The 26839-nt window shown below is 37.1% G+C and overlaps 1 protein-coding gene across 24 annotated transcripts in view; it reads right to left on the bottom strand.

Annotated features, from left to right (window-relative positions):
- Nucleotides 1-26839, bottom strand: part of GPHN (gephyrin) — a 276586-nt gene that overhangs the window by 86577 nt on the left and 163170 nt on the right. For 15 of the 24 annotated variants that reach the window (XM_033063946.1, XM_033063950.1, XM_033063948.1 and 12 more), the window contains 5 exons: nt 21603-21697; nt 19432-19498; nt 15225-15497; nt 13851-13958; nt 7828-7962 (listed from right to left, as the gene is read on the bottom strand). In XM_033063946.1, coding sequence (XP_032919837.1) covers nt 7828-7962; nt 13851-13958; nt 15225-15497; nt 19432-19498; nt 21603-21697 — 678 coding nt within the window. The remainder of the gene's footprint in view (nt 1-7827; nt 7963-13850; nt 13959-15224; nt 15498-19431; nt 19499-21602; nt 21698-26839) is intronic. The other 9 variants (XM_033063952.1, XM_033063957.1, XM_033063963.2 and 6 more) reach the window with 1 other exon arrangement.

Genomic DNA, 26839 nt, shown 5'->3' with positions numbered 1-26839 from the left:
CTTGAATGTCTAATAGACATAATAAGAGTGGCAGAGAAAAGGAAGGACATGTGTGGATGGGGAAGCACCAGAAAGCATAACAGAGGGAACATAAAAATGTTGATGGCATGCAGATTGGTAGCTTCATTTAGTGCACAGCACTTCATGCAGCTTCTGGGGATACCCAATCAGTAAAATCAGACAACCTAAAATGATTTACAGGCCAAAACAGAGTTGAGCTGCTGAGATGAAATTGGAATGACAAAGAGCAGGTTTACATAAGACAAACACAATACAGCAAGAACATGTAACATATTCAAGAGGTGAAACCAGATGGAGAGACAACTATTCCCTTTACTGTCAGTTTCTAAAGAGTATAAAAGATGCATCCAACACTGAGATAATGGATAATGGCATAAGAAGGATGCTAGAGAAGTTGTGGAGAAGTTCATAGCTGGTGCTCTACACCCTCTACATCATTTCAAGCTATTCTGACCTGACCAGCTGGGTACACACACATGGATTCTAGACAGAATACTGAATTCATGTATCTCTGTGCCCTTGAATACATAGATATGAAAGCCTTTTTGTTCTAAATTAGCATCACCTACCTCTCCTATAATATCTGGCACTGAACTTTGCTACACCATCATTAAATTGTTTAATAAGAAAGAACTAACAAGATTGCTGTTTGTCCTTACAGGTACATTTTTAAAACTGCTGATTATTTCATCAGAAAAGAATACAGCAATAAATTATGTGGATTATTTGTTACATCAAGAGTCAGCGAAGGACTAGAAGCCCGTAGCTGAGTTGTTGATTAAATGAAGTTAATGTATGACTGGACTAAGACATTAAAGAAGAAGAACAAAAGAAAACCAAATTCCTACACACATAAGACTATATGAAAATTCAGCCTATAGGATGCACAGTTTTACTCTTGAAACTATTTTTCATGAAGAAACAAGATTCAGTCAATTGACATATGTAATAGGAACAAATAGTCCCAAGGAAGAAAGGTTGAATGGAGAAGGGAAGTCAATATTTTTCTGATGCCATTTTCAGCAAGACATAAAAAGGCCAGGTGCCAACAAACTCAACAAGCATCAGTGGCAAAACCAGAACCTGACATATTGAAAATGTAGCCTGCAAACCTTCTGTAGAGGTGCATGCACAGTAATTTGAAGACACTGGATGGAAGACAGATGTAACTACATAGTGGTTGGTGAAAGAAATCTAAACCATTTAACTCTCATCTTGTGTTACATAAGAATTAAAATCAGATATTTGTTTAGGATAGGAATGGAAAAGATTTCTGTAAGGCTTCTAATGTGAGAAGGATGCACATCTTTTCCCCATCTTAAAGAAATGACAAATTGAAGTTACCAGAATTAAAAAAAAAAACACTTGGCCTTGGAAGACAGCATAGTAAGAAATGAAAACTCTTGCTCCCAAAGTTAATTAAAAAAAGCATTTCAAGAAGGAACTGGCAATCTGATACAGTGTTAGCACACAGAGATTAAAACTCGTGCAATGCATGTATGAGCCAGGATGTATATGCTGAAAGATTGCTCTCTTCTGAAGGAATACACATCCAGAATAGAACAATTTGAAAGAAAACCTATTTCCAGGGAAAGACTGAGTAACCTTTTTTTACCTGTTTGAAAGCTTACACTGGGCTCAGGAAAAAAATGAAATTCTGTAGCTCAATAAATATCAACTAGTTATTAAGAGAATTTTTGCACATTGGATCTTCTTTGTATGATTCAATCTATAACAGGTCTGAAAAGTAGCTGATTCTGCGACTGCAAGTATTGTTCTGGATGTTCTAGATCTGAAGCTAATTCCCAGTTACTCTAAAACAGTTTTTCACTATGACTAAGGGGAGAAAACTGTATTTTGGTGCTGCTACACTATTCAACACCAACTCCAGGTATGAATAAATAAAGTCCCACTTGAAGGACATGTATTCAATAAAGAAAGCTGCAACAAATAAGTAATTCTACTGGAATTCAATATTCAGCCTGCACTTTACCCCAGTCCATCTTCTCCAGAGTTGACTTGTTTATGAGCCTATTTTGGTACTCACAAAAATTTCCAAAAGACTATCCCTGAAGTTTTTGACTCCCTAAAAAGTGTATCTTCCATTTTTGAAAGAATTTTAGTATCTAACTGATATATTTGAGGGATTTTGAATATCCCAAGTAACCAAGCTGCTTCTTTCTTAGTTACGTCTCACTTTTGAAGCTACAGCGTGCTGATAACTAACAATTACCAAATTGTAAACTAAAAATAAGACTTTATAGGGCTCAATGATCCAAATGTTTTGCCAAGACAACACACTTTAAACAATGAGGGAAAAAGGCAATGACTGTATGAAAATATTCCAGTATCCTAATTAGTAATTGATCTAAAAACCACTGTGGCATTGTATGGAGAAGAACCCAGGAGGATACAGTAGATTGATGTGTTTTAGGAAGCAGGATTCATTTAAGGCAACTGTGGTTGCTTTCTACTTAGATATACATTCTATTAGCACCTCTCTTTACTAAACATAATTTTCTGAAATTCTGGAATGTACATTGGAAAAAACTAAGAGGAAATTAAACCCAGAAATAATCACAAAAACATTGGAAGTTTTAGCATTAACATGTATCTAACTATATCTGTGTGTATTTTTACAAGAAAAAGCAAGAAACCCTTGCAGTGTTTGGAGTATGATCTCACCTGCAACAATTAAAACATTATTTGTACTTTTCCATGCTCCTCAACCTAATCACAGCTAAACAGCCATGCCAAAGCACTTGCTACTTACTCAATCAAGTTCCTAGGTAGAAAAACTTCAGCTTATGCAAACTTCATAAATAAGAAGGAAACAAAATTCACTTGAAAGTTCAGTGTATGCATTCAAACTTTAAAATACATTAACATACTTGCCATATTTCACTTTGATGTCCATCTTAAGAAGAAACAGTAAGAATCGAAGAAAAAAATTATGCACTCAAATGACAAAATATCTACACTGTTGATACAACTACTGCTTACCAAAACACATCTTCAACAGCATGTTATTATTAACCAAGAATTTCTGGTAAGGAACTTGATCTTTCTTTTAATTATAAATACTGAATATTTCTACTGAAAAATTTGTAACAACAATAATTGACAAAAACATCTTTCCAACTCCACCTGCTCCCATCTGCTTACTTCACATAGCAATTCTATACTGGAAAAACACTGGACTGAAAACATAAATTTGACTTAGGATTAGCATTAATTTGTAACTCATTTAATTGTGTGGATGCCAATGTACCCATTTAATATTAAAGTGGTGGTTCATGGCAGATAATTTCTTGTTAGCAGTAAGCATGAGAAATTACTGAAATAATCAGAGTTTTTTTGTCACAGAAACAACTTTCATCAGCATTTTTTTCTTTCAAAAAAGGTTTAAAGTATTTTTTCTAGGTTATTTCATTTCAGAAATTCTCTGCAACTGGAACATTTACATAAATTACATGTCATTCTTTCTACATTGGAAATATTAGGTCTTTAGGCCAATGTCTACTTATGAATGATAAAGACAATAATTCTTCATAGGAGACAGGAAGTAACAGAAAGCAGAATTAAATGTACTGTTACAAAGAAGGTGTTGATGAATGGAGCAGGGAATAGGTGTTTTGCTAGACTTGAAAAAAATTCTGAAAAGTAGACTTGCTTGCTCATTTTAGCTGTAAGATAGAGCCTATAAACTTCCATTACATAGGAATAAAAAGTTATCTATTGCAACTAAAAACCTGTAAGGATCTAACTTACTACCGAGGGTTCTGTCTGGTTCAGTGTAACTAAACAATGGATAGCTAGGGAAGGGAGAGAAAACTAGCAAGTAAGGTAGAGAGAAACTTTCTCTTAAGCAAAATGTAAGGAGTGAAGGGAATGAAGTAGCAAGACAGAAAAAAAACCCACACTCTCATCTTGAAAGCACTATAACAAGTTCCTTAGGATCCCTCATGATCAAAGATAACACTGAAAGAAACTTTGCACATTGAAGTGAAAGAACTGAACCTCAGTGAGACTGATGATTGTGCAAAGTGAAATACTTTGAACATCTCTTGTCATTGAAATGAATTCCTGGTGATAATTAAAAACCTGTCCTTGGTCTTCTAAATCTGCTTCCTTTGACTCTGACACACAACGTTTCCAAAAATTAAGTACTGATTACATCATTTATGTATGGGAGAAGTGAAGACTTCAACTTGAAAACTGCAATTTTCTTTTATATTAATATGAACCCCCTATGAGTAGAACAAAAGTCAAAGTTTGAAATAATGACTCAGTCATTTGCTCTGGATATATTCTTTTAAGTTATCTGAAGTTATGGATCAAAAGTTTTGCACTGTAAACTTAAAAAACCCCACAAGAATCAACAGTAATGAAAAAGAAAAAGTCCGTATTTGTAAAATTAATTTACCCTAGATACCCCTACTGCTTTTGTGTCTGAAAAGAATATTGCATTTTACTTCATGAAAATGCCAACCACGAACACAGACAAAAACATAGTGAGATCTGAGAATCTGAGCAGCTACTGGAATGACAAGAAAAACTTGTAAGCCACACTGTGTCATCCTAAACTTCTGTCATGTGAGTATTCATCTAACCATGTTAAGAAAGCTGCGAAACTTTCAAACAATGAAAACTATATTGAACAAGATAAAAATATGTCACAACCACTATAAACTTTATACTTGAATGACTGAAAAAGGGAGGATTGTTAGTGCAATTTTCCTCTGAGTAAAGCTTAGGTTGCCTTTATATGTGAGTCCAACTACTACAAATATGGTTTAAATACTCTGTGCAGTGTTGAAACTCAAATACAATTTAGAGAACAAGAAAGGTGTTCTACAGAGATCTATTAAAAGCTAACAAAATTTGGTTTGCTTAATCTGGGGCCTGTACCTAATCATTGACACGGAGAAGTCCCAATGGCAATTTCCCTTAAAAAGTTCCTATCTCCTGAGAAATATAATTACTTCTTTTACCAAGAAATTACATTTATGAAGACTGATTGAAATACCCAGGTTCCAATTCAATATTTAGCATTTAGTACTTTGTTAGAAACAGAGATTTTCAGAAAACATGGATGGTAAGTTGTAAACAGTAAACCAAATTTGCAATTTGATGTTGTATTTTGTCTACATGATCTGGTTGTATACAAAACAACATTAGGTTTTCCAAAATATGATTATAAAAAGGTAAAATCTTCTAAAAGATCAATCAGGAGCATTAGAAACATGTTCTCCCATACCTTTGCTCCAATATCCTCATGCATTAGTAGCCTGCTACTTACATTCATTTAATAGAGGTGCTCCCATCATTGCAGAAGCTTGGTTTTTTTTTTTCTGAGACACATAGAGTTTTCTGTTATTCAGCAAATTCAGTAAAAGAGATGTAAGCGTTCATGTACACTTAGGACAAAAAAATACAACACGAAAATGGTACAAAAAATAACTGGAATATGCCATTGACAAAGAAATATAGTGCCACTCGATCTTTGGCTAGACCACCACTCCAAAAATAAGTAAAATCAAATAATTTTTTTCCCCTGACACTTCCTCATCTTTGTTTCATATAATTATATACATGTTTTGGAGTCCTGAAATGAGTTCCTTAACCAGCAAATGAGCGTTTGGAAAAGATACACACTTGGAGATTAAAAACAACCTTGGAATGTCACCTGGATACAGAAGTTCAACTTACTTTTATTCTCATTATTGTGTGGGCAAGAGACCAGTATAAACTTAATTCATATTATATTATTAGAAAGGCAGGGTCCAGAAGGAAAAACAGAGTAAGTGAAGACATTTAGACACATGGATAATCTTGAAGAATCTGAATTAACCACATTTCTTGATAAATTCAGATGAATGAAAACTTGAGGATACTGTAAAGGACTGAACAAAAAGAAATTGGGTAGTTTCTTTGTTTTTTTCAAAAGTAATACATAAAATGAACCAAGAACTCTCTAAGTGGTAAAGAAGCTTATGTGCAAGATTCAACCTCTAAATAATAGGAACAGATGCCATCACCAGTCAAGTATATATTTTCAGTTGGGTTTTTTGAAAATATTTTTCCATATATCAGTTTATAACAAACCACCATCAAACACCTCACAGAAGATCTAATCTAGCTAGATGCTGCATGGCAATTCCTGTTATAAAAGTGGTGTAGTCTCACATTTTGAACAAAACCTGATTTTGCAGTCATACATGAAAAGCAGGTCTCAACATGAAATACCAAGCATGATCTAATTATAACACGAGCTCATCTCCACTAATTGCCCAGAGTTTCAGATTTTCAATCTGTTTCAAATTTCTAGTACATTCCTTCTGTAATCTCTGACAATCTCAATCAGAGATACTGCCAAGACATTCTAGAGGCCTGCATTCTGCTTCCTAACAGATAGGTTTTACTCCTTCCCATTGTAATAAACTACCTGAAAATATACAGGAATCATCCAGAGCTATTTTTCAGTAGAGCTGTCCCTTATTAATGCCTATTACTGGTCACCTTTGGTTTTCTTTGGACAATTTTGTTTTATCAACAGCCATAAGGCTCAGTGCAGTTTCTCTGTTTTGTCTTGCTCTTCTGCTCTGAGCATTTGTAGCTCCATTTTTTTATTTTTAAGCCATCAGACAAGATTCAATTTTTTTAGGAAAAAATTAAAGGAGATGCTTACAGATAGAATTCACTGATCAATCTTAAGATAAGTAGGCTATAGAATGAAGCTCAAGTTGGTTGTCCATCAGAATAATTTTGATTCTATTACAGTGGAGGTAAGTACTGCATAAAACAATCCCATAGGTTGAAGCAAAATATTTCTATGGGTGGTTGCCCATAAATCTTGTTTGCTGACAGAAAAGAATGAGACAGTAGGAGAGAAGAACTAGCAGATGCTGGAAATCATTTTAGCAAGCAGAATAATCTTCAAGGATCATGAGTTAGATAAGGAAGAATGTTATTATTTGCCATCTGCTACTGGTTTATTACTATGTCAGCATCTGGTGCCACAGAAAGACCTTTGTGATGTGAATGTACAAAGTAAATTTAGACAGTTTTCTTCTGCTGAAAGGAATTCTGTTGAAAGTAAACATTACAGACCTTGCCACTGGTCAATTTGCTTAGTTTCTGATGTATGCTATTTAAAGCTTGATAAAAAGTAAACATATAGAGTTCACCTCAATGATTAAATCTAATCACTAAGAACTGAATAATTGTCCCACAAGGTTGGCATTAAAACTTTCTTTCTATTAAATTTTGGCTATTTTTTGTTTCCAAATGTCAGGCAGCAAATATCTAAGTTTGAGCAAAGCCAGATGGTTTGAAAGTATTAAACTGAACAATAATAAAGTGGGGCACAGATCTGCCCCAGCCCAGGCTAGAAATTTTCAGATTTTTTTTTGACAAAAGACTATTTTCCTAGTGTTGTTACTCAGTGGCAGGATTATCTATGTTCCTGGGGATACTGAAGGATACTAAATACATTCAAGGTGCTAACAATTTCATATTCATAAGTATTACAAGAGATAACATGAAGCTTCAGTTAACAATTTCATATTCATGATCAGTATTACAAGAGGTAACATGAAGCTTCAGTAACCATAAGGTGTTGGTGGACCCACAGGTCAAACTGTGCAACAGTGCACATGGAACGAGCTACACTGTCCTGCATTTATCTATCCTGTAGAATGACACAACCTTGCATGCGAACCAACCTTGTTCAGCAGAGGCAGTACATTAACCTGATGGATCACAGGGCTGAGCATGGAGCTTGCAAGGCATAAATGTACTTACTTTTGGTGTTGGGCAGGATGCAGTGGAGAGGCGAGAGGTGGCTTGGGCACGAGGAGATTCTGAAGGAGTAGTACTGAGGGAGGCTGTATCACGTGGGAGAACCTGAACACCACGAGAGATGATGGAATCTGGAATCTTAAAAAGAACAGAGATGCAATTAATAGCAAAAAATATACTGTATGCAAAACTTACTCAAAACCTTACCTCAAAAACATAGGGATACCCCACTCCTCAGTTTGCACAACTCCTCATACTCAGAGTTGGCATATTTCCTAATTTCAGTAACAAATATATAAGGTCACATTCTAACTGAAATAGCACAGAACAACTAGTTGCCCTGAAAACCTATGAATCAAACATACTACAACAGGAAATAATAAGAAATAATGGTTTCCTCTAAAACCTTTGTTTCAAACCCAACAATGGCCAACAATGATTTCTTCTACGGCACAAAGGGAGGCAGACTTGCAATTCACTAACTAGGGGGCAATATTCTGAAAAGAAAACCATTTGATAGAAATTTTACTGGACTTCTCTAAAGAAATGTCATGCAGTAAGAAAATTTCTCACAAGAAATGTCATGCGGTGAGTAAATACTCTTTTTTCCATGAAGACTTTATTTCAGCTACAAAAATCCTCAGTGTAAGGTTTGTGCTGCAAAAGCTACAGGCCTCTCTGGTGTGAGTAAAGGCAAAAGCATTAGAAACCACCATCCAAAGCCAACACTTGGTTTAAAATACATTCTGAGGGGAAAAATAAAAATTCAGTATTTTTACTATTCACATAAGATATTAGAGAGCCGGTTAGGGAAGCATATCCCTCCTGATCAGCAACCGGCAAACTGGAGACAACAGATGAGGAAATGGCTGAGGCAATCAACAGCTTTTTGCCTCAGTCTTCACTGGCAACCTCTCTGCTCATACTTGAATGGATGGACCTTAAGGCAGAGGGACAATTAAGCCCCACTCTAAGGGATGATCAGGTTCATGACCACCTGAGGAACCTCAGGAACCTGACATACATAAGTCTATGGGACCTAATGAGATGCATCCCAGAGTCCTGAGGAAATTGGCTGATGTAATTGCTAAACCACTGTACATGGCATTGGAAAAGTCATGGCAGTAAGATGAAGCCCCAGGTGACTGGAAGAAGGGAACACTTTTACCCACCTTAAAAAAAGATAGAAAGGAGGAACTGGGAAATACTGCCTGGGAAGATCATGGAACAGATCCTCCTACAAGCCCTGTTAAGGCACATGGAAGACAGGGAGCTGATTTGAAGTAGCTAGCATGGCTTTATTGAGAGAAAATCCTGGGTAAATTCTATCACAGCTAACTAGAAAATGTAGACATTCAGATCTTTGAAGGAATGTATATACATATACATAATTTAAGATCTTTCTCCTCATTAAGAATTCTTCATTCAGCCTGATGTTCAAGTTGTGAGAGGACTATCAGAAAGAAGATCCAGTGACAAGCAATAATGAATGTTGGGAATTTTCAGACAGGATTTGTTTAATAAATGGAGATGCTACTACCCAGTCTGCATCAAGGTATTTTGAGCTCTCTTGCCTACTAAGACTTTAGGGCAGATAGAAGCCCCTGAAAGTATGTCCTTCCAGAAACAAGCTTGAATCCTAGCTTTTAGTATGTGTTACATTATTAGAACATTAAGAGAGCTTTGTTGCTTGTCTTGGTGTAGTTAAAACGACCAATCTTAACACTTGCGTCATCAAATACATGTCATTTCCCACTCCCTCAACTTCCATTGTTCCCTTCTATAAATAATGATTATGTCTAACTTAGCAAACTTGACTTAGAAATACTGGGTTATACCTAGAGGATCTTATTTCACCACATACCCTCCTCCTCATGTTAAAGACTTTCTTTTGTTTCTAATTTGTTTATAAATTGTGTGAAACAGGTTTTGTTCTCAGAGTGCCACCAACTGCCTCCTTTCTGCTGTACAGTATTTCTAGACTGTTTTTTGCCAGTCAGTTTGTCAGGTCTCCTCAGAGGATCTTTCAAGGCTAAGCATCTCATGCTACAATTTTCTTGTCACTATGGACAACTACATTGGGGTTAGCTTCCTCTTCAGAAACAGTGCCTAACTGGCCTCTACATGGAGTATTCTGATTTGCAAATCACATCTCAGAGATGTATCTTAGAAGTAAACTAAATCAATTACAGTAATTTCACGAATACAAGCCGCAGCAATTTGACAAAAATTTTGGTGGAAACCCGGAAGTGCGGCTAATAGTCGGGTGCGGCTAATATATTAATAATTTTCTGACATTTACAACCCCAGACATGCCAGCCAGAGTGCCGAGCCAAGCACCGGCCAGTAAAAGCCGGCATTTCGCAATTGTTACAGTGTTACCGTGTTTGCCCTGGCTCCCTGCAGGCAGCACGGGGGGCGGGGAGAGAGGAGGCGGAGAGCTCTCTTTCCTCCTCTGCTGCAGCCCAGGGGAGGAGGGGGGGGGGGCGCCGCCATTGCCGCGACTCGGGGAGCCGACGGGGGGGGGGCGCCGCCATTGCCGCGGCCCGGGGAGCCGACGGGGGGGGGGGGGGCGCCGCCATTGCCGCGGCTCGGGGAGGACGCGGGGGGGCCACGCCGCCATTGCCGCGGCCCGGGGAGCCGACGGGGGGGAAGCGCCGCCATTGCCGCGGCCCCGGGAGCCGACGGGAGCCCTGCGCAGCCATTGCCGCGGCCCGGGGAGGGGGGGGGGAAGTGCGCGTCACCATTGCCGCGTCTCGGGGAGCCGGCGGGAGCCCCGCGCCGCCATTGCCGCGGTTCGGGGGGGGGGCGGGAAGCGCGCGCCGCCATTGCCGCGGCTCGGGGAGGAGGCGGGGTGCTTTGTCCGCGCCCGCCGCCGGCGCCACGGGCGTGGGAAAGCTCCGTCCCCACCCGCCACCGCTGCCGTAGGAGCGGGGGAAGCGCCGTCCCTGCCTGCCACCGCGGGGCAGCGCCGACCCGGGGTGACCGAGCCCAGTGGCAGTGGCGGCTGGCCCTGAGCGGCAGCACCGGGCTGGGTCACCTGGCCCCGTCAGCGGCCCCTAGCGGGCCGAGCCTGCACAGCCTTAGCTCAGCCAGTAAACCCCGCCCTCCCGCGGTTCTGTTACTAATTGCACGCGGGTCCTCGCTGCGAACGACAGAGCGGCTTATATTCGTGTGCGGCTTATCTATGGACAAAAAACCGAAATATTTGCCAACACCCAGAGATGCGGCTTATACTCAGTGCGGCTTGTATTCGTGAATTTACTGTATATTCCAAATGCTCAAATGGCTTGTGATCAGAAGCATGATTTCCCTTCTACTCACTTTTTCTCCTGAAATCTCATCTTAAATTCATTAAAGCCCAAAACAGGCTGAAAATCCCCAAGTTTTATATTGGCATAGATACTCCCTACAACTTTCAATGCTTCTTTTTAATGTCCATGCCTGAGGAAAATACTTTGAGAAAGGTACTAAAATAAAAAAAGACAAAATCAAAGAAAGAATTGTTCTAAGTCTTCAAATGAGATACCTTTTCTCTCCTCTGACAAAAGCTGCATGCTGTCTTGATATGATTGTGTACAGGTCCATTACCCCTTTTATGTATTCCTAGACCCCACAACATGAATAACAACATTGCTTTTGCAAATGGTACCATGACTTCAGTTCTCCCTAGGTTTACACTGGGTACTCTAGAAGTAACCAGATACTTGATACTGTCTCATACCCTTCAGGCAAGAAACATTTTTTCTTTTATTGCCCATCCATACTGATTAATCATTGCTTCTACAATTTTATCTGATATCACTTTTTGTAACAAAAACGACGCTCTGCAATAAAAGTGACCGAGACAATCCCAGTTTCCCCTTAACTACATGTGTAGTACTAATTTTTGCCTGTGACAAAATTAAAATCAAAGAAAAATTTCAGCCATTATATTAATCAGAAAAGGAAGCTGAAGATAAAGGGAAAATATGATCACAGACACTTAATTTCAGTGAGAATTATTTCCAAATCACTAGCTTTACATAAAATGCAATTACCAGAAAATAATTAATGCTATAAACCTGTCTAGATTCTAGAGAAAAATTTCTTACTGAGAGCTTAAAGTTAGATTCACAGTTACAAATTTTGCTCTTTTTCTAATATGAAAGTGGAATGTGTTGTATTGCTAAAAGTAGCACTAATACTGTCTTTGAACCGCTACAACCTGAGTTTTGTGAAGGGACTAGTATGTCTATTCCATTAACAGGGGCATATAAAAATATAATGTGACATGGGGAAATTCTCATTTTTCTCACCTACATTCAGAGAGTTTTTGAATTTTAATATTAAAAAATTAAATTTAGGCAATATTAGTCTCTAATCAAGGTAACTTCTTCCTAACTCTGTTAATGAGGTTAATAAACCCATCAGAAATTTCTGTGCGTCCTGGTGCACAGAAACCTGAAATAAAAAAGGGCAAGAATAACACTGCAATTTGGATAGATTGTTCTTTTATCTTTCACTAAGTCACACTGAGCATTTATCATTTGTCTCCCTAATATTTTTATTCATTGTTTCAGTTTCAAATAAATTGAACATAGAGACCTCAAAACTTTCAAAAGGGGTACAATAAAATCCTGAGTGAAAATAGTTTCTGTTTGCACTAGCTGGAGTGGAAAACCTGTTGTAACATACTGACAAAGAAATTAGCGAGAAATAAATAAAGTGACAGAGAAAGATATTCACCATATCCATCAGTCATTGCTTCTACAATTTTTACCTGACCTGGTCTTTCTCTGACGTACTTTTATTTCGGTTTAAACATTTGTGATTTTATATTAGAGAACTTTGACAAGAGCATTGACAAGAAGGGGAAAAAGGAAAAGATAGGAGTTCTTTATTCTCTTTTGCTGAGAACTGAAACAAAGACTGGCAGCGATGGTGAGGTAAGAAAACAATCTGTAGGTGGCAGTTACTATGACTTTTACACAAGAGAAAAAAAATGTCTTAAAAACATACAGAAAGGACAACTTAAAAAACCCAATAATTTGCCAAAAAACTAACCACTTTCTGCTCTGAGTTTAAAGATCTGATCTGGATTATAGCTTGAATAAAACAATAGCTTAAAAGTAATCTACAAAAGAATACAGAAACATGTATGACAGTTGAAAGTGTTCTTCATGGAGGCTAGATTAACTCTTCTACTGAGACTGAAGAATATGGTGCAAATTCTAGTTTAGCAACCTCAACACACACAAAAAAAATCACTGCAATAAATGGGTGTATGTATGTATGTATATCTACTATATAGCTTTTTCATCAGGTGTGTGAACTTTAAAGTCTTCACATTTCCTAAGTGACTTTTCAAGAGACACAGAATCATGTTTTAAATACAGAGGTGTTAGGCTATTTGATTGACGGTTTAAACTACTGTTTGCCTAAGAGAACAGGTCCTTTTTTACCATTCATTGAAATAGTCTTCTACTATTCACTAAAATCCAGTAATTTATAAGTCCACTGCTTCCTGACTCCTGAAGTCTTCTGATTTTGAGAAGTTTTACTTCTACACAGAAAACAAAAATGAGGCAGGGCAGAAACCACAAGTGATGAAAGCAAACTATGAACACCCAGTGCAAATGTTGTATTGTGTTGACAAAAAAACGACTGAAAAGCAGCAAAACAAGACAAAGAGGAGAAAGTTACCATTTCATAGCTCTAGAGCAGTAATTTTAGGAGATTATTTAAATTATATTCAATTATTGAATATATTAGATGATGAAGCCAATGACTAATCAGAAACATAGGCTTTATAGCAAATATTGTCTTAGCAGCTAAATGATTCAAAGTGAACACACACGACCTTTACCTTGTTTAGCCCTTTATCTTAAACAGATATTTTCTGTAATGTGTGCTCTCAAAGATAGCACTGATGTGTCTTTGTTAGAAGAAAATAAATAACACTGTCTGTTCAGACATAGACTAGGAGGCAGGCAGAGCATTTTTAGTTAGTGTTAGTGCAAAAGCCTCTTGCAAGCGTCTCTTACCAGATCTCCTGCACTGCCTGCTGCGTGATGGCAATAACTGATGAGACCAGGGATGGGCTGTTGACCTTTAGCCATGAAAACAGCTGGACTGGTATAGGATGGATGTTTCTAATGCACAACACACAACAGCTATGAATATAGTGACAGGAAAACATGAAACTGTACAAGCAAACAACCAAAATTGAATGAGGTGAAAACAACTGTGACACTGAAATGCCAAGCTCATATGAACACAGCCAACTGAGATCTCAGGTATTTCCTGCCTTTAAAAATGGCACATATTATTTATCTTTGCCTGCATCAAAAGAAATTAAACAATTTAAAATTTGCATTAATAAAAACTGATACTTGCAAATGATAATTACCTTAATTCATCCCTGCAAAGACATATGTAATCAGGATTTTCTGTATATTGGGAGATGATCTCCAGCTGCAGCTGTCTTAGAAATGTCAAGATGTCTCAGACCTGAATTCACATTTCTGGAGTTAGAATGTTGCTGCTTTGGTTTAGAAATTGTTTCATATAATTTTGAGATAGATTTTCAATTCTCATAATAGAAATTAAAAGTACAATTTGTGGAATAGATATAGAACAAAGCAGTTTGGAAAAAACTGTTTCCAAACACACAGGGATACATTATCTTTCCATTCAAAAACTGAACACATAAAACTGAGGCACATATTTATATATTGCTTCAATTAGTACAATAATTCTTGGGAAAATACTTAAAATTTGAATTGAAATTATTTAGAAATGTTACCTCATTTTTTTCTTTTGGAGCCTCCAATTTACTATTTTAGTTTGAGTAATGCTGATCTATGATTACAGGTTAAAGCAAGGCTATAAAGACATTAAAATATTTAGTTTGTTGGCAGAATTTCACATCTCTTATGCAGACATGCACATTGTAATACAGTAATCTGGACAGTTTATTACTTAAATTGTTACCTGTCTGTCATATTTTTATCATTGTTTTCAGAATCTAAAATTTTCATTTATAAATTAGATATTATGGGTTGCAAAGTTTTGTTGTGATTCCTTAACATGCCGCCTACTGGACTTTGCATGTTCAGGCGTGTGAATACTTTGAATTACAAAAAGCCACTAAAGCCAGTCTGTCACATCAGAATGATATCATAAAACAAATGTTAACTCAAAGATAATATATGATATTTCTCCCACTGGAATTTGAAATCACCTACCAAAACAGAATTCGTGTATTTTTATGAAGCTCTACTTCTACAAAATGTACCTGAAATACATCTGTTTGGCACAAAGACATCAATGAAGAGTCTTAACATGCAAATGAATACTGGTGGAAAGTGCCTGACACAGAAACTAAAGGGTTCCTTAAGGAAAGAAGCCAGACTCACCTTAGCTGCAATGGCTGCTGCTGTTATATGTGAAGAAGAACTGTCCTCTGTTGAGGCAACTCCGCTATCCTTCTTCTCTTCCTCCTCTTCCTCACACTGCACTCCTTTGTCTTCTGTCTGTTTGTGAGGGCTGGTGGTTGGAGGAGGAGAAAGGGGAGGTGGTGGTGAAGGTAGATCTTCAAGCTCATCGTGTACCTCCTTTACTTTTACAATGGCATCCCGCAAAAGATCAATGGCATGAGGTAGGGCTGGCAGTATAAACTGAAAGCATTCCTATGCAGAATGAGAAGAGAAACTGCGATGAAAAGTTACCTGCACATGCAAATATGAGTTTACTCTTTAAATATATTTGGGATTTAGTTGCATCTTTTCACCTGATCATAAATAAAACCTACCGTGTCCTATGCAATTGCTCTTAAATGAACTCAGAAACAGATCTGGTGACTATTCTATAAATGTTTGCCTTTTTTCATGCAAATAAAGTAAATTGCACAACAGGGCTATTGCAATGAAGTTAATACTAAAAACAAGAGTTACATTTCTGTGAGTATGTAATACAGGAAACAGTTCACAGCAATTGGGAGAATGCTACAAAAATGCAGAAGAAATGCATTAACTATATTCCTGCAGGGATATTACTATTATGCTCCTTCACAATTAGAGAACAATTCATAAGGGTTTACAAAATTATAATTTAATATAATTATATAAATTTTTATTAATGGACTTATTCTATATACTAGAAGAATGACAAATGACACTGATGTAATTATAATGCATGTAATAAAAAAAATCATAAACAAGCTATTTTTCAAACTTGTCCTTGTTCTGTAATCTTACAAACAAAGTTTATTTTATGTGGCTGAGAAAGCAGAACTGCAGACATCCTGTTCTATAAGGGGCATACATGTAGCTATCATATGTAGCTACCTATGCTGCTAAAATACACTGGTGCTTCATCAAACCAAAATGGAACCTCAGGATGCAATGTGCTACAGCTGCCTGCTCAGATCAGGGTCAGTATGAAACTCAGGCTTCTTAAGACTTACTCAGTAAAGTCTTCAAAAATAATCCAAGAACAGAGTCTCCATAACCCTTGTTGACAACATGCTTTAATACTCAATTACCCTCAAAGTGTTTGGGGATATTTTCAGTTTTATTTGGTTATCCATTGCTTTTCTTTTTCATCTGGAAGCTACCTCATTCAATTTGTTACTATTGTCTCATTCTTCTCTCAGACACCACAAGAAAAAGTTTTCTTATGTCATTTGAGGAGACTGCATATAAACATTTAAGCATTGGAAAATGATGGCAGAATCACAAGAAATAATTGCCATAGCAGTGCAGTCAGGAACACACAGGTTGACAGACAAAGCTGTCACTACTCCTTTTGTTGCCCTTCACTTTTGCCTCAAGCATAGGAAGATTTCAAAAAACGTATTCTGATATTTTAGAGTAACCAGAAAATAAATAAGAATAGCAAGTTCATAAATAATGAAATAAATATTTTCAATAAATAAGAATACTATATAAACAAAATAAAAAGCAAAGATTCCATCAGAAATCACTGGAGTTTACATATCCCTCTTTGTAAGCAAAACATGACTCACAAGCATTGTGTTTTCTTCAAAGCTTCTAAATAAGAACACATCTTTCAGTCGCTTCTCTAAGAGTAATGAATGATAAGTCAGACTACCTCATAGATTTATAAATTCTTTAAAAATTCAAGTTGGCACTGAGAAGAACTGGAGTAAACAGATGAGTACAAATGCTGTATATAATGAATGTATATTAAAATATTTGTAAAGATAATAAAGATTATGATTTATAATGTAACTGCAAACTGCAGAGGTTTTGTGCCTTCACAGTATTACTTTTCAAATGGTTTAAAATAATGAAGCATGCAACTATCATTAATTTAGCAAAGAAGATCTCAAATAAGTGAGAACTAAGAACAACAATCTCTGAACTGATCAATAACTGTGAAAAAGTACACTAATAAGAGAAGCATGTTCCCCCTCCAAGCACTCAAATAAAGCCTTGCTAGCTTGAGTGTTAATGCACAGGTTCTTTGTAAATCCTCTAAAAGCTCATGTTACTTATGAAACTCATTGTTTCAGGCAATTGTTACTATAATTATAAAATGTCAAAGACATTTCATAACCCCAACTATCTTTTGCAAGACTCAAAAAAAAAAAAAAAAGCCAACACAAAATTGGAAGATGTCTGCAGATCTGGATTTGATGGTACATGCCACACAAATGTTCTCTGGTGAAAACATGTTTGGCATGAGGTCCGTTTTTGTAAGCATTTACACTGCTGTCATTTTTCCATTAATATTTTATTAAAGAAATATGTATACTGCTGCAATTTCATAGCTTTATATAATTTTCTCATATGATCGTATTAATACAATGGAAAGGAAATTAGCAAGCTGTAAAAGAGAAAAAGGAGGGAAATTCCTGGTGACAATCTGCCTTTTTTGGTTCTTGAGATTCAGTCTTTTATGGACCAATTTTCTCCACTCTTCATCTTAAAAATCTTTTCTGAAATCTGAGACTTTACGGATGTCTCATGACAGGACAGAATATCATAATGACAGGAACAAATAAAAATCAGTTTATCAGAAGCTTTTTTCTTTTCCAGCAGAATTACCTTTTTTATTACTCACCCTATATCAATCTATATCAATTGTTAAAATACTTATTAATACTTTTTCATTTCTTCTCCTCAATCACTTTCTGCAATTTACCTATCTTCAAAGTCTGATTGCCTTAGGACAGAAAATGACAATTGCTTCTGTGGGTTAGGAGTACTCCTGAACACAATAAAAACCATTAGAGATTGTAGGCTATTTCATTGCTCTCCTAATCCAGCAAAAGAAGTATTTGCTTGTGAAATAACCTACTTACTGCTGCATCACTTCTTTAAAATGGGGAGCCATTGCTATGTTAAATACATGTACATACATATGATTTGCCATGTATAACTGGAAGAATTTCAGCAAGATATACTCCCACCTCACCATCCTCCAATGCCTCTTGTGTGCATTGAAAGTTTTTACATTTCCTTTAAATCACAGTCTCACTAGATTTCAAGAAATGCTCTAAGGAATGGTAGAATCACAGGAGGGCTCACACTGAGTCCTTGAACTGAAACACGTCGACAGTGAATCTGAAAACCTATGGTGGCTGCTTAAGATCACAGTATTCAAAACATTTCCTTTTCAACTTCCAGGTGACAGCTCACATAAATGTTTTTGTATCTCCAGAAGAAGTGTAAGAAACAGTGACTTCGGGGCTGTGCTGCTAAACACTGCTCTGTGCCCAGGTACTACAGGTTCAGGAGATGTGCACCAGGTATGCACTTCTTAGAGGCTAGAGGTAAAGACATTTGTTAACATAGGCCAGATGTAGTCTGAGACCTGAAGAAATAGATTATTGTGACTGATGGGGGACTTTTCTCAGCACTTTCGTATCAGGTTGTACGGATCACTATTCAGCTTAGCAGCATTTCTGTGGAGAAGACTGTTTTTCTATCAGCCAACTACAAAGAAAAACTAGTGAAAGATCAAGTCTTACTAACACACACAAATCCCTGCTGGAGTTTAATTCTGTTCCTCTCAGCTATAGACTCAGACAGAAAGCATGAATAAAGGCAGAAATTCTAACTTCTCCATCCAAACAGAGCAAAATACAGGAAGAAAACAAACTGTATAAAGGGTGAAAAGTCCAAAATACCTATATAGCGAAGATTCAAAATCATTCTCAAACTCTTAAAATTATGTTGCCTTCCCTCTTGCTGATCAAAACTGTGAATGGTCCAGCAAGTTCTACTACATACTATGCACTCCTCTACCTTCTGTCTGAAAAAGAATGATTTCTTTGAAGAGGGAGACAATCCAGAGATAAGGTACAGCTAATTAGACAAGAGAGGGAAAACGTAAGAGATTATTTGCCTCTTCATTAGCACTGCCTGCTCAAGTAAGTGCTCTCTTGCACTACATGTACTGTCCTGGTCACACAGCACCTTCAATCAGATTGGAGTTGTATGGTCCTTGGCTAGGAGGGATGGTGTGGTAACTTTACATGAATATGCACTTCAATTCACTTCTGTAAAATTTGTTATAGTGGGCACTTTCTACCATTCAAAACAAGAAGTGCTCATCATAGCTCCTTCCTGGCAGATTAGTAAGAACATTTCTTACCTGTGACCCTTTCTTGCTACCTGGAAGATTAATTATGAGGGTTTTCCCTCTGATTCCACACACAGGCCTGAAATGAAAGAAACACACACTGAAATTCTTGCATGCAACTATCTCCACTATCAAAACAAAAGGAAAGCATTTAAGATAAATTCTATGATTTATCAGATTTTGTAAACCTAATTTCCAATATATTTGCTGATTATGTTCTCATAAAAGAACTTGGGAGAAGCTGAGCTGAAAAAGCATAAAACAAGATCGACAGAGTATAACATTAATTTGATAGTATAAACACTGGCTAGATTACCATCTTTATTGAGATCTGTGTAGCTACCATAATTCTAGTGTTTACTTGCATCCAATACATCATTTGATGTAGTCCCTATTTGGTCATACACATGGTTCCCTTGCAGTGTAATTGACTGTGTCAAATATGATGTCCCTGGCCATGTAAAAATACTAAGTTATGCTCTTGCATTAATTCAAATATGTCCTTTTTATTTAAAGATTAAACATAAGAAAAGCAGACAAGCAAGTAACTCTCAAGTGAAAATTTTACTTATGCAATTCACATATAATTCTTCCTAATAGTTTTCCCTTCTCCATCAAGAAAAGGCAAGACCAAGTATCAAAGATGTAAGTTTTTATTTTATTTTTTTTGTCTTTTAGAAATTCCTTTGGTGTTGATGTAAGACTGAACACTCAAGTGCTGAATGCTTTCTGTTGTCTAGAGTTTGACTAATCAACATTTTAGCTAAATGTAAAAAAAAAAAAAAGAAACTAAATTACAGAATTTTGTCTTGAATTTGTGAAGATTGCTTCCACTGTTTAAAAAGGCCAAGGTGAAAAACCCAGGGCTAGGGTATAAGGACAAGAAAAATGTAAAAGGACAAAATTAACCATGAAGATATGGAGGTTACAGTTTTGAGCCAGAGGACATAGCTTGTTGGGTAGTCAACTTCTCTGGATTTCTTCTTATACAAATAATTCTCAGTGATTAATATAATTTTTTGGTCACCTGGCATTTTTTAGCAGAGTAACAAAGTATTTCCACAACAGCTGTGACAATGCTCACAAGTAAATAACACAGAGATCATCTTTGTGTCACCAAATGAACTTTTAATATCAAACTAAAGCCATCCTGAAGTGTTGTTTTCAAATGGCAGTTTGAGTACTGCCTGACTCCTGACCTCTCTTTTCTCATATTGCCTTCTTTCACACTATGTACCCTCAGTTTAGAAAGAATTCTAGGTAGCTGAGGAATCTCTACTGCAGCACAGAGAGGAGTCTGAATTAAAGAAATGTGTTCATTTACTCCTGTTGCAGTAGTCAAGCTTACAGAGTACAAACTTAATCCAGCAAATCCCATATGTGAGTTACAGTTTATGACAGATTTAAAACAAAGGAAATAAGAACTGTCCACAGAGGAATAAAAATGAGGTGGAATTGTGTTTGGCAGACAGCTCCTTTAGTAGCCGTCTTCTTGGCTCTTCTACTCTGCTGAATATTTTTGAGCATTACAAGCTAAATATCCAACCAACCAATAATAAAAAAAGGACAAAACCAGCAGCATGAAACTCAAGTTTCAGCTGCCAATAACTAGACCTAATGGCTCAAGAGAGAAATGGAGCTGCCAAAAATTCTCAAGAGAGCATGCAAAAGTAAGTAAAAGTGCTTAAGAACACCATGGCTGGCAGAAGCATTGTGTGTGCTTTCAAGAAAACCACATAGATTGTGCATGCATCCCAGCTACTTTGAGAGACAAATTTATTATACTCCTCCAGATGCAGGAGAGTACAAAACATTTGTCTTTATCAAAGGGATTTTTTTGCCAAACAAAGCATTTTAATACTTGATGAACAACATACAGAAAAATTCTTCACTCACCACCAAAACATCACAGTTCTAGGATGAAAATACAGCTATTTAAGAGTGCATCAATATTACAAATAACCTGGTACAGAAAATACAGGAGGATACAGTCTCTAATAGAGACAACAAAGTGAATTTAATGAAACAGTGCAATTACCATTATTTGAATTTGGCCCCTTCTCTGAAGTTAAGGTTTCTAGTCTTGGTAACAATGGCAGTCTTCAATGATTTGTGCACAGTCACTGGCTAACAATAAGTAATTCTGTGGAAAGAATTCACCTTGAATTTTGAAGTAGTCTTACCTAGAGAGCATGCCCAGAGGTGTAACATTAAGTGATCCCATCAGCATTGCCAGGGCCATCCCCGGGGCTTCTCGCTCTATTACTTCTTTAGTGGCCTGCAATCAAAGATTAAATAGCAAGCTGAGTGAACAAGTGTAAGGATAAGAAAAAAATGAAACCAGCTAAAAATTGGATAGGAATAGTTTCTCTTTTTTTTTTTTCTGCCAAGAAATGTTGTTGCTAAATTCTCAATTGAAATATGCTATATGATTTTCTCTTAGCTGTGTAAAATAGGGAAAAGATAAGGAGTTGGGATGAAGGACTGTTAGCAGCACTTTGAAGATTCCTATAGAAAACTATAAAAGTCAGGACCCTATAAATATAAAAAGCGTTAACCAACATCACAGAAATACAACTCCCTCAAACAGAAATGAAAAAGTGTTTGAGAATAAGCAAAGAAAAGACCCAATGTATCTGCCTTCTCTTCCTCATCAACCTTGTGCATTTTCCTGTTGAGATTTTCCCAGGCATGAGAAGGATGAATCAGTCTGTGCAGAAGACAGAAAAAAAAATTTGCAAAGGGAAGCCCATGTAGCAGGCAGGCAGGAAAATAGTAAAATGGTAATGGTAACGGCCAGAGGCTGAGGCCTTCCCTTTTTGATCATGTCAGCAAAACAGCAGCTCCAAACAGGCTGGTGGCTTTTATTTCATAAGCAGTCCATACGCAGTGGGCATTGAGAAGTCTGGAAGCAGAGTCTGAAAATTCTGTCTTTTTAGTCCTTTTCCCAAACAGGGGATCAGATGAAAAATCATGCACAACCTTCTGTCCCTACTTTCTAACACAAATTTTCTCAAATGCACAATCTGTCCAGTCTTCCAACATCAACACAACTTAAAGACAGGTTACAGCCCTATCCCTCTCTTCATTTCCCCCACAGTAGCTGCTGTTTAGTGGATCACACTGCTTCGTGCTCTGAAACCAGATTCTAACTTATTCAGCACAACTAAATTGGTAGCAATGGTTATAAAACTGTGAAATCCATGGCATAACAGCCAAACTACAATGCTTTGATGGTACAACGATCAAAACAGAAGTAGAAAAGAGCATCTTAAATATAAGGACACCCTGAAAAAGCTGAATTTTCTTCACAGTTTGATATAGAAAAAAACCCAGGTAAATTATTTTGTGGGAAATATCCAATTATAAATCACATACTTGTACTTTTGTAAGCTCTTAGTTCCCAAATACAAAACTAAAGCCCTAGAGAAGGAAAATGACAGAATTAAGCCAACAGAGTCCCTAAAAAAAGGATGTTTATATGTAAGGGTGCTTACATGAAGCAATAAATAAAACAGAAAAAGAAAATCCATCAAGAGTACAGATATTCAAATGGCCATATTCTCAAACATGGTCACTAGCTTTTGACATTTTTAAAGGAATATCAGAAAATTAAATAATTGGAAATTAATATCAGTATTAGAAGACATCAGACACTGCTACCATGTAATAAGCAAATTTGTTATGCGCTCAGATACGGGAAGCTGGAACTTTGGTTTATAAAAAAACCAAGCAATTTTAATTTAGTAGCTGATACCACAGTCTCCTGTATTCCAAGCATAGTATGTTGGTTTTTGGATCTGTCATCCTCTACGCAGAAATAGAAAAGTCATATAAATACAACCCAGTGACTGTGTTTTACACAGAGAAAATAAGAAGTAAGCTTGGAATGATGTAGACAAAAATAAAACTCCGTTGAGCTGAGGTATGAAATCAGCAATCACATTAAAAATCCTTAAGACATCCATAGACCTGATGATTTTTAAAATATAGAAGATAAAGGCATTGCAATGGTGAAGAGACACTTTGCTGACCATGAAAAGGTTAGTGAAACACAGAATTCTCTGTGTGTGCATACATAGTAAGTCTGTATCTATGCCTTTTCATTTCAGTTAATACCATGCTTCAAAGCTATTCAAAACTTTTTTAAATATAAAGTGCATTTTGAGATTTATTTTCTGCCCTTGAGCACAGTGACACTTTGAAGATATCATTAGTTAAAATTCTAAGCAGTCTTCAAAGGTAGTACAAGATGCAACACAGTCCATAAACAACGATCCTGCAGCTTAGGGAGTCCTTCAATGAAATTCAAGTCCATTCCCCAACTTCACAAGAAAAATGACCTTCACAAAATGTCACTGCTAGCAGGCAATGTGATTATTAAAAATGTATAGACTAAGCAACAAAATCTAAAAGGGCATAAAGTCCAAGCAGCAGTATGATCCTCAGCACAAGTTTCTAAAAATAGTTGTTTCAAAATATGTATGCTTATATTTATTACTGCAGATGGACCTCTACAAATGGAAACATTTCCTGTTTTCATGTTTGCATCTGACTGGATGGATGTAACCAAAAAAAGCTGCTGCTAAGTAAACCACTGTTACAGTGACATCTGCTCTTGAAATTAGCCACTGTATAGTCCACTTTTGGGATGTCCTCAAATAACACGACCTAACGTGTGCCCTGGACGGGAACTGAAATCACCATCACACTGGGAAGCACACTCTAAACTAGCTATACATATATGAGTGAAATCAGCAATGCTGCAGGCTGTAACAACTCTTTGTTTCACCCAACAAGGTACCAAAGTGCTGTGACCAGGTTTTCTCATACTACTTTCACTGGTTTTTGTTTGAAGGAAGGGTGGAAAAGAGATGTCAAATTTAGATTTTCATTTGTGTCCAGTTCAGGAGTTAACTGCTGGGTACCAACACCTACCTCCATGGAAACTATGAAGGAATCAGTGACTCAGCACCTTAACATTTTACCAGTACTCTAGCAAGGCTGAGTTAAGTCTGTTCAACCTTGTTTCATGGGCAATTTTTTTGTTGGTAGTCTCACCAGCAGCCAGCTGTTGCCTGCTGCAGGGGGCCCTAGTGTTGGCACAGAATGAATCACAAATCAAGGCTGTTGCCCTCGGCTCTCCTACAACAGCAGGGATGACACTCTTGGGCAGATGCAGGAAAAAATGATGGTATTTCGTTCAGAGCTGTCACACTGATGCCTTAATCAGGACTGAAGCTTTACACTGATTCTCAAACCTGAGGCTGACCTACTCAGGTGGAAAATACTGGAGCAAAACTGCATAAAACACTAAAATGACATCAAAAAGTGTCTCCAGCTTCTGATGGATAAGCTGGTAGTGCAAAGAAGATAGGTGCATATTAAGAGGGAGGAGGAAGAAAGGGCTTCCACAGAAACAAAAGTACTTGAAAGTAAAAGCCAGCGTTCAGGAAAAAGAAATGCAGAAAGTCCAGTTTGGAGATTGCAAACAAAGGTTAGGTTTGCAGTTTAGATAGGAGAAGGGAATGTGGAAGAAAGAAGATGAAGTGGAAAGGCAGAATTAGAGGAAATCCAAGCAGTAGGACTGTCAGAAGGGGAGAAATGAGAATAGCATGAAGGCAAGTGAATAAAGTGAGTGGGATGGAAAACAGCAAGGAGGTTGGAACCTGAGGATTTTTAATTTCCCTTCAAACCCAAACCATTCTACGGTTCTACAAAGAAAGACTGCCCAAGGCAGCTTGGACAGAAAATAGATGAGGGAGAAACTCAGGAGAAGTAAAAAGGAAATATAAGACGTGACAGAAGTGTCAGGGCGTAGGGGAGCCACAGAGAGAGACAATGGGATTGAAATAAAATGCTAGTTTCTACTTCAAAGAGGAGAAGTAGGGACAAACAATTTAATTATATAGGATTTACTAACAATGTCTATGAGAGCAGTACCTCTTATATTTCATTGCTATATGAATAAATGCAAGTGATTTTAAAGCACATTTTTGATTGTTTACAAAGTGCCTTTTTATTGGAGTTAGGGCATTATGTTCCCGAACCAACCGGTATATTTTTAGATATCTTTGACGTAGTTGCGGTTGCTTAACAGATGGCTCACTGCCAATTGGTTTCACAGAGTTCTCTGCTGCTTCACTGCCTTTCTTTGCCTCCACAGAAATTGTTAGCTCAGTTCCTAACCTGTGGAAGCCCTCCCAGGCAGTTTTAGGAGAATATACCTAATACAGATTGATTTAATTAAAAGACCTAGAAGTACTCTTCTGGAAATGTTCAGAAACTCCTTACCTTTGTCTTTAAGGTATTAAGCATAGCAAAGTTTGACCTCAATAGTAAATAATGATCTGAGACATTTCATATACTCTTCAGCAAGTTTTGGGCAGTAATACAGTTTTACTTCTTCAACTAAAATGCAAATATGAGACTCAGAAATCACAATCAATTCAATTAAGATGACAGAAACTGCCTCTGTGTAAAATATTATTTCTGTTTAACAAGTTAAAATCTATGACTCTGCATAGTATATAATAGAGCTATAGATGCAAATTAATGGACAAATTTGCAGATAATTTATGTTTAACAGACTACAGCATTAGCATCAATAAGACTTAATTACCTATTTGAGCTTTCCACTGAAAGCTGAAATCTTGGAAAGGCTTTACCAAAGAAATACCTATACAACCTCTGCAACAGAGCTCACAGACTACAGAAGAGCAGAGAAAAACTAGAGAGACAGATCAGTCAAATACGCAACAAAAAGGTCCGTCACGTCTGTCATCCAGTTGTGTAAGTGTGTACTTCAGGAATAAAAATTGCATCTCTCAGCCTGGAGATGAGATGCCTTCTTCAAAGTTATTCAGAATACCTCTGCTGGAGACAACACATGTGCCAGTAATTTTTATTCACAAATCAGCTATTTCAGCTTATTGTCTACCTCCCTACTCTTATCTTGCAGGGAGAAAACAGAGCTTACATCGAGCTAGACTGATTAGAGCTTCTCACCAAAAAACACTTATCTATTTCTTCTCCATAAACAATCAGAAATACAGGTTTCAGCAGTTGGTTTCTTTCAATATATTGGAAAGGTTTTTTGATAAGGATTTTGAATTCATCTCAGTTTCATCAGTATGCTGTCTTTCCTTCAATTTGTCCTGTTCTTTGTCACCAATAACCTCCATGGTAATATTCAGTGTCTTTTGTTTTTATGAATGTAAGGCATGAGAGGATATGTGGTCCTTGAGGTTTTTAAAAAACAAATTTCTTTGGCTAATTGCTCCATTATCAAAACAACCAAAATCAAGTAGGTTTATGGAAATATAAGGCTAAAGTAAGCAGCAGCTGCTGTGTTTGGGCTCACAGGATGACTGGCGGTGAGTAGGCAGACATGGGGCCAGTGCTGAACCTGATGCACGTG

The sequence above is a fragment of the Catharus ustulatus genome, chromosome 6, assembly GCF_009819885.2.
Source record: "Catharus ustulatus isolate bCatUst1 chromosome 6, bCatUst1.pri.v2, whole genome shotgun sequence".
Lineage (NCBI taxonomy): Eukaryota > Metazoa > Chordata > Aves > Passeriformes > Turdidae > Catharus > Catharus ustulatus.
The sequence above is the reverse complement of the archived record's forward strand: the minus strand, read 5'-3'. Positions and strand labels throughout refer to the sequence as shown.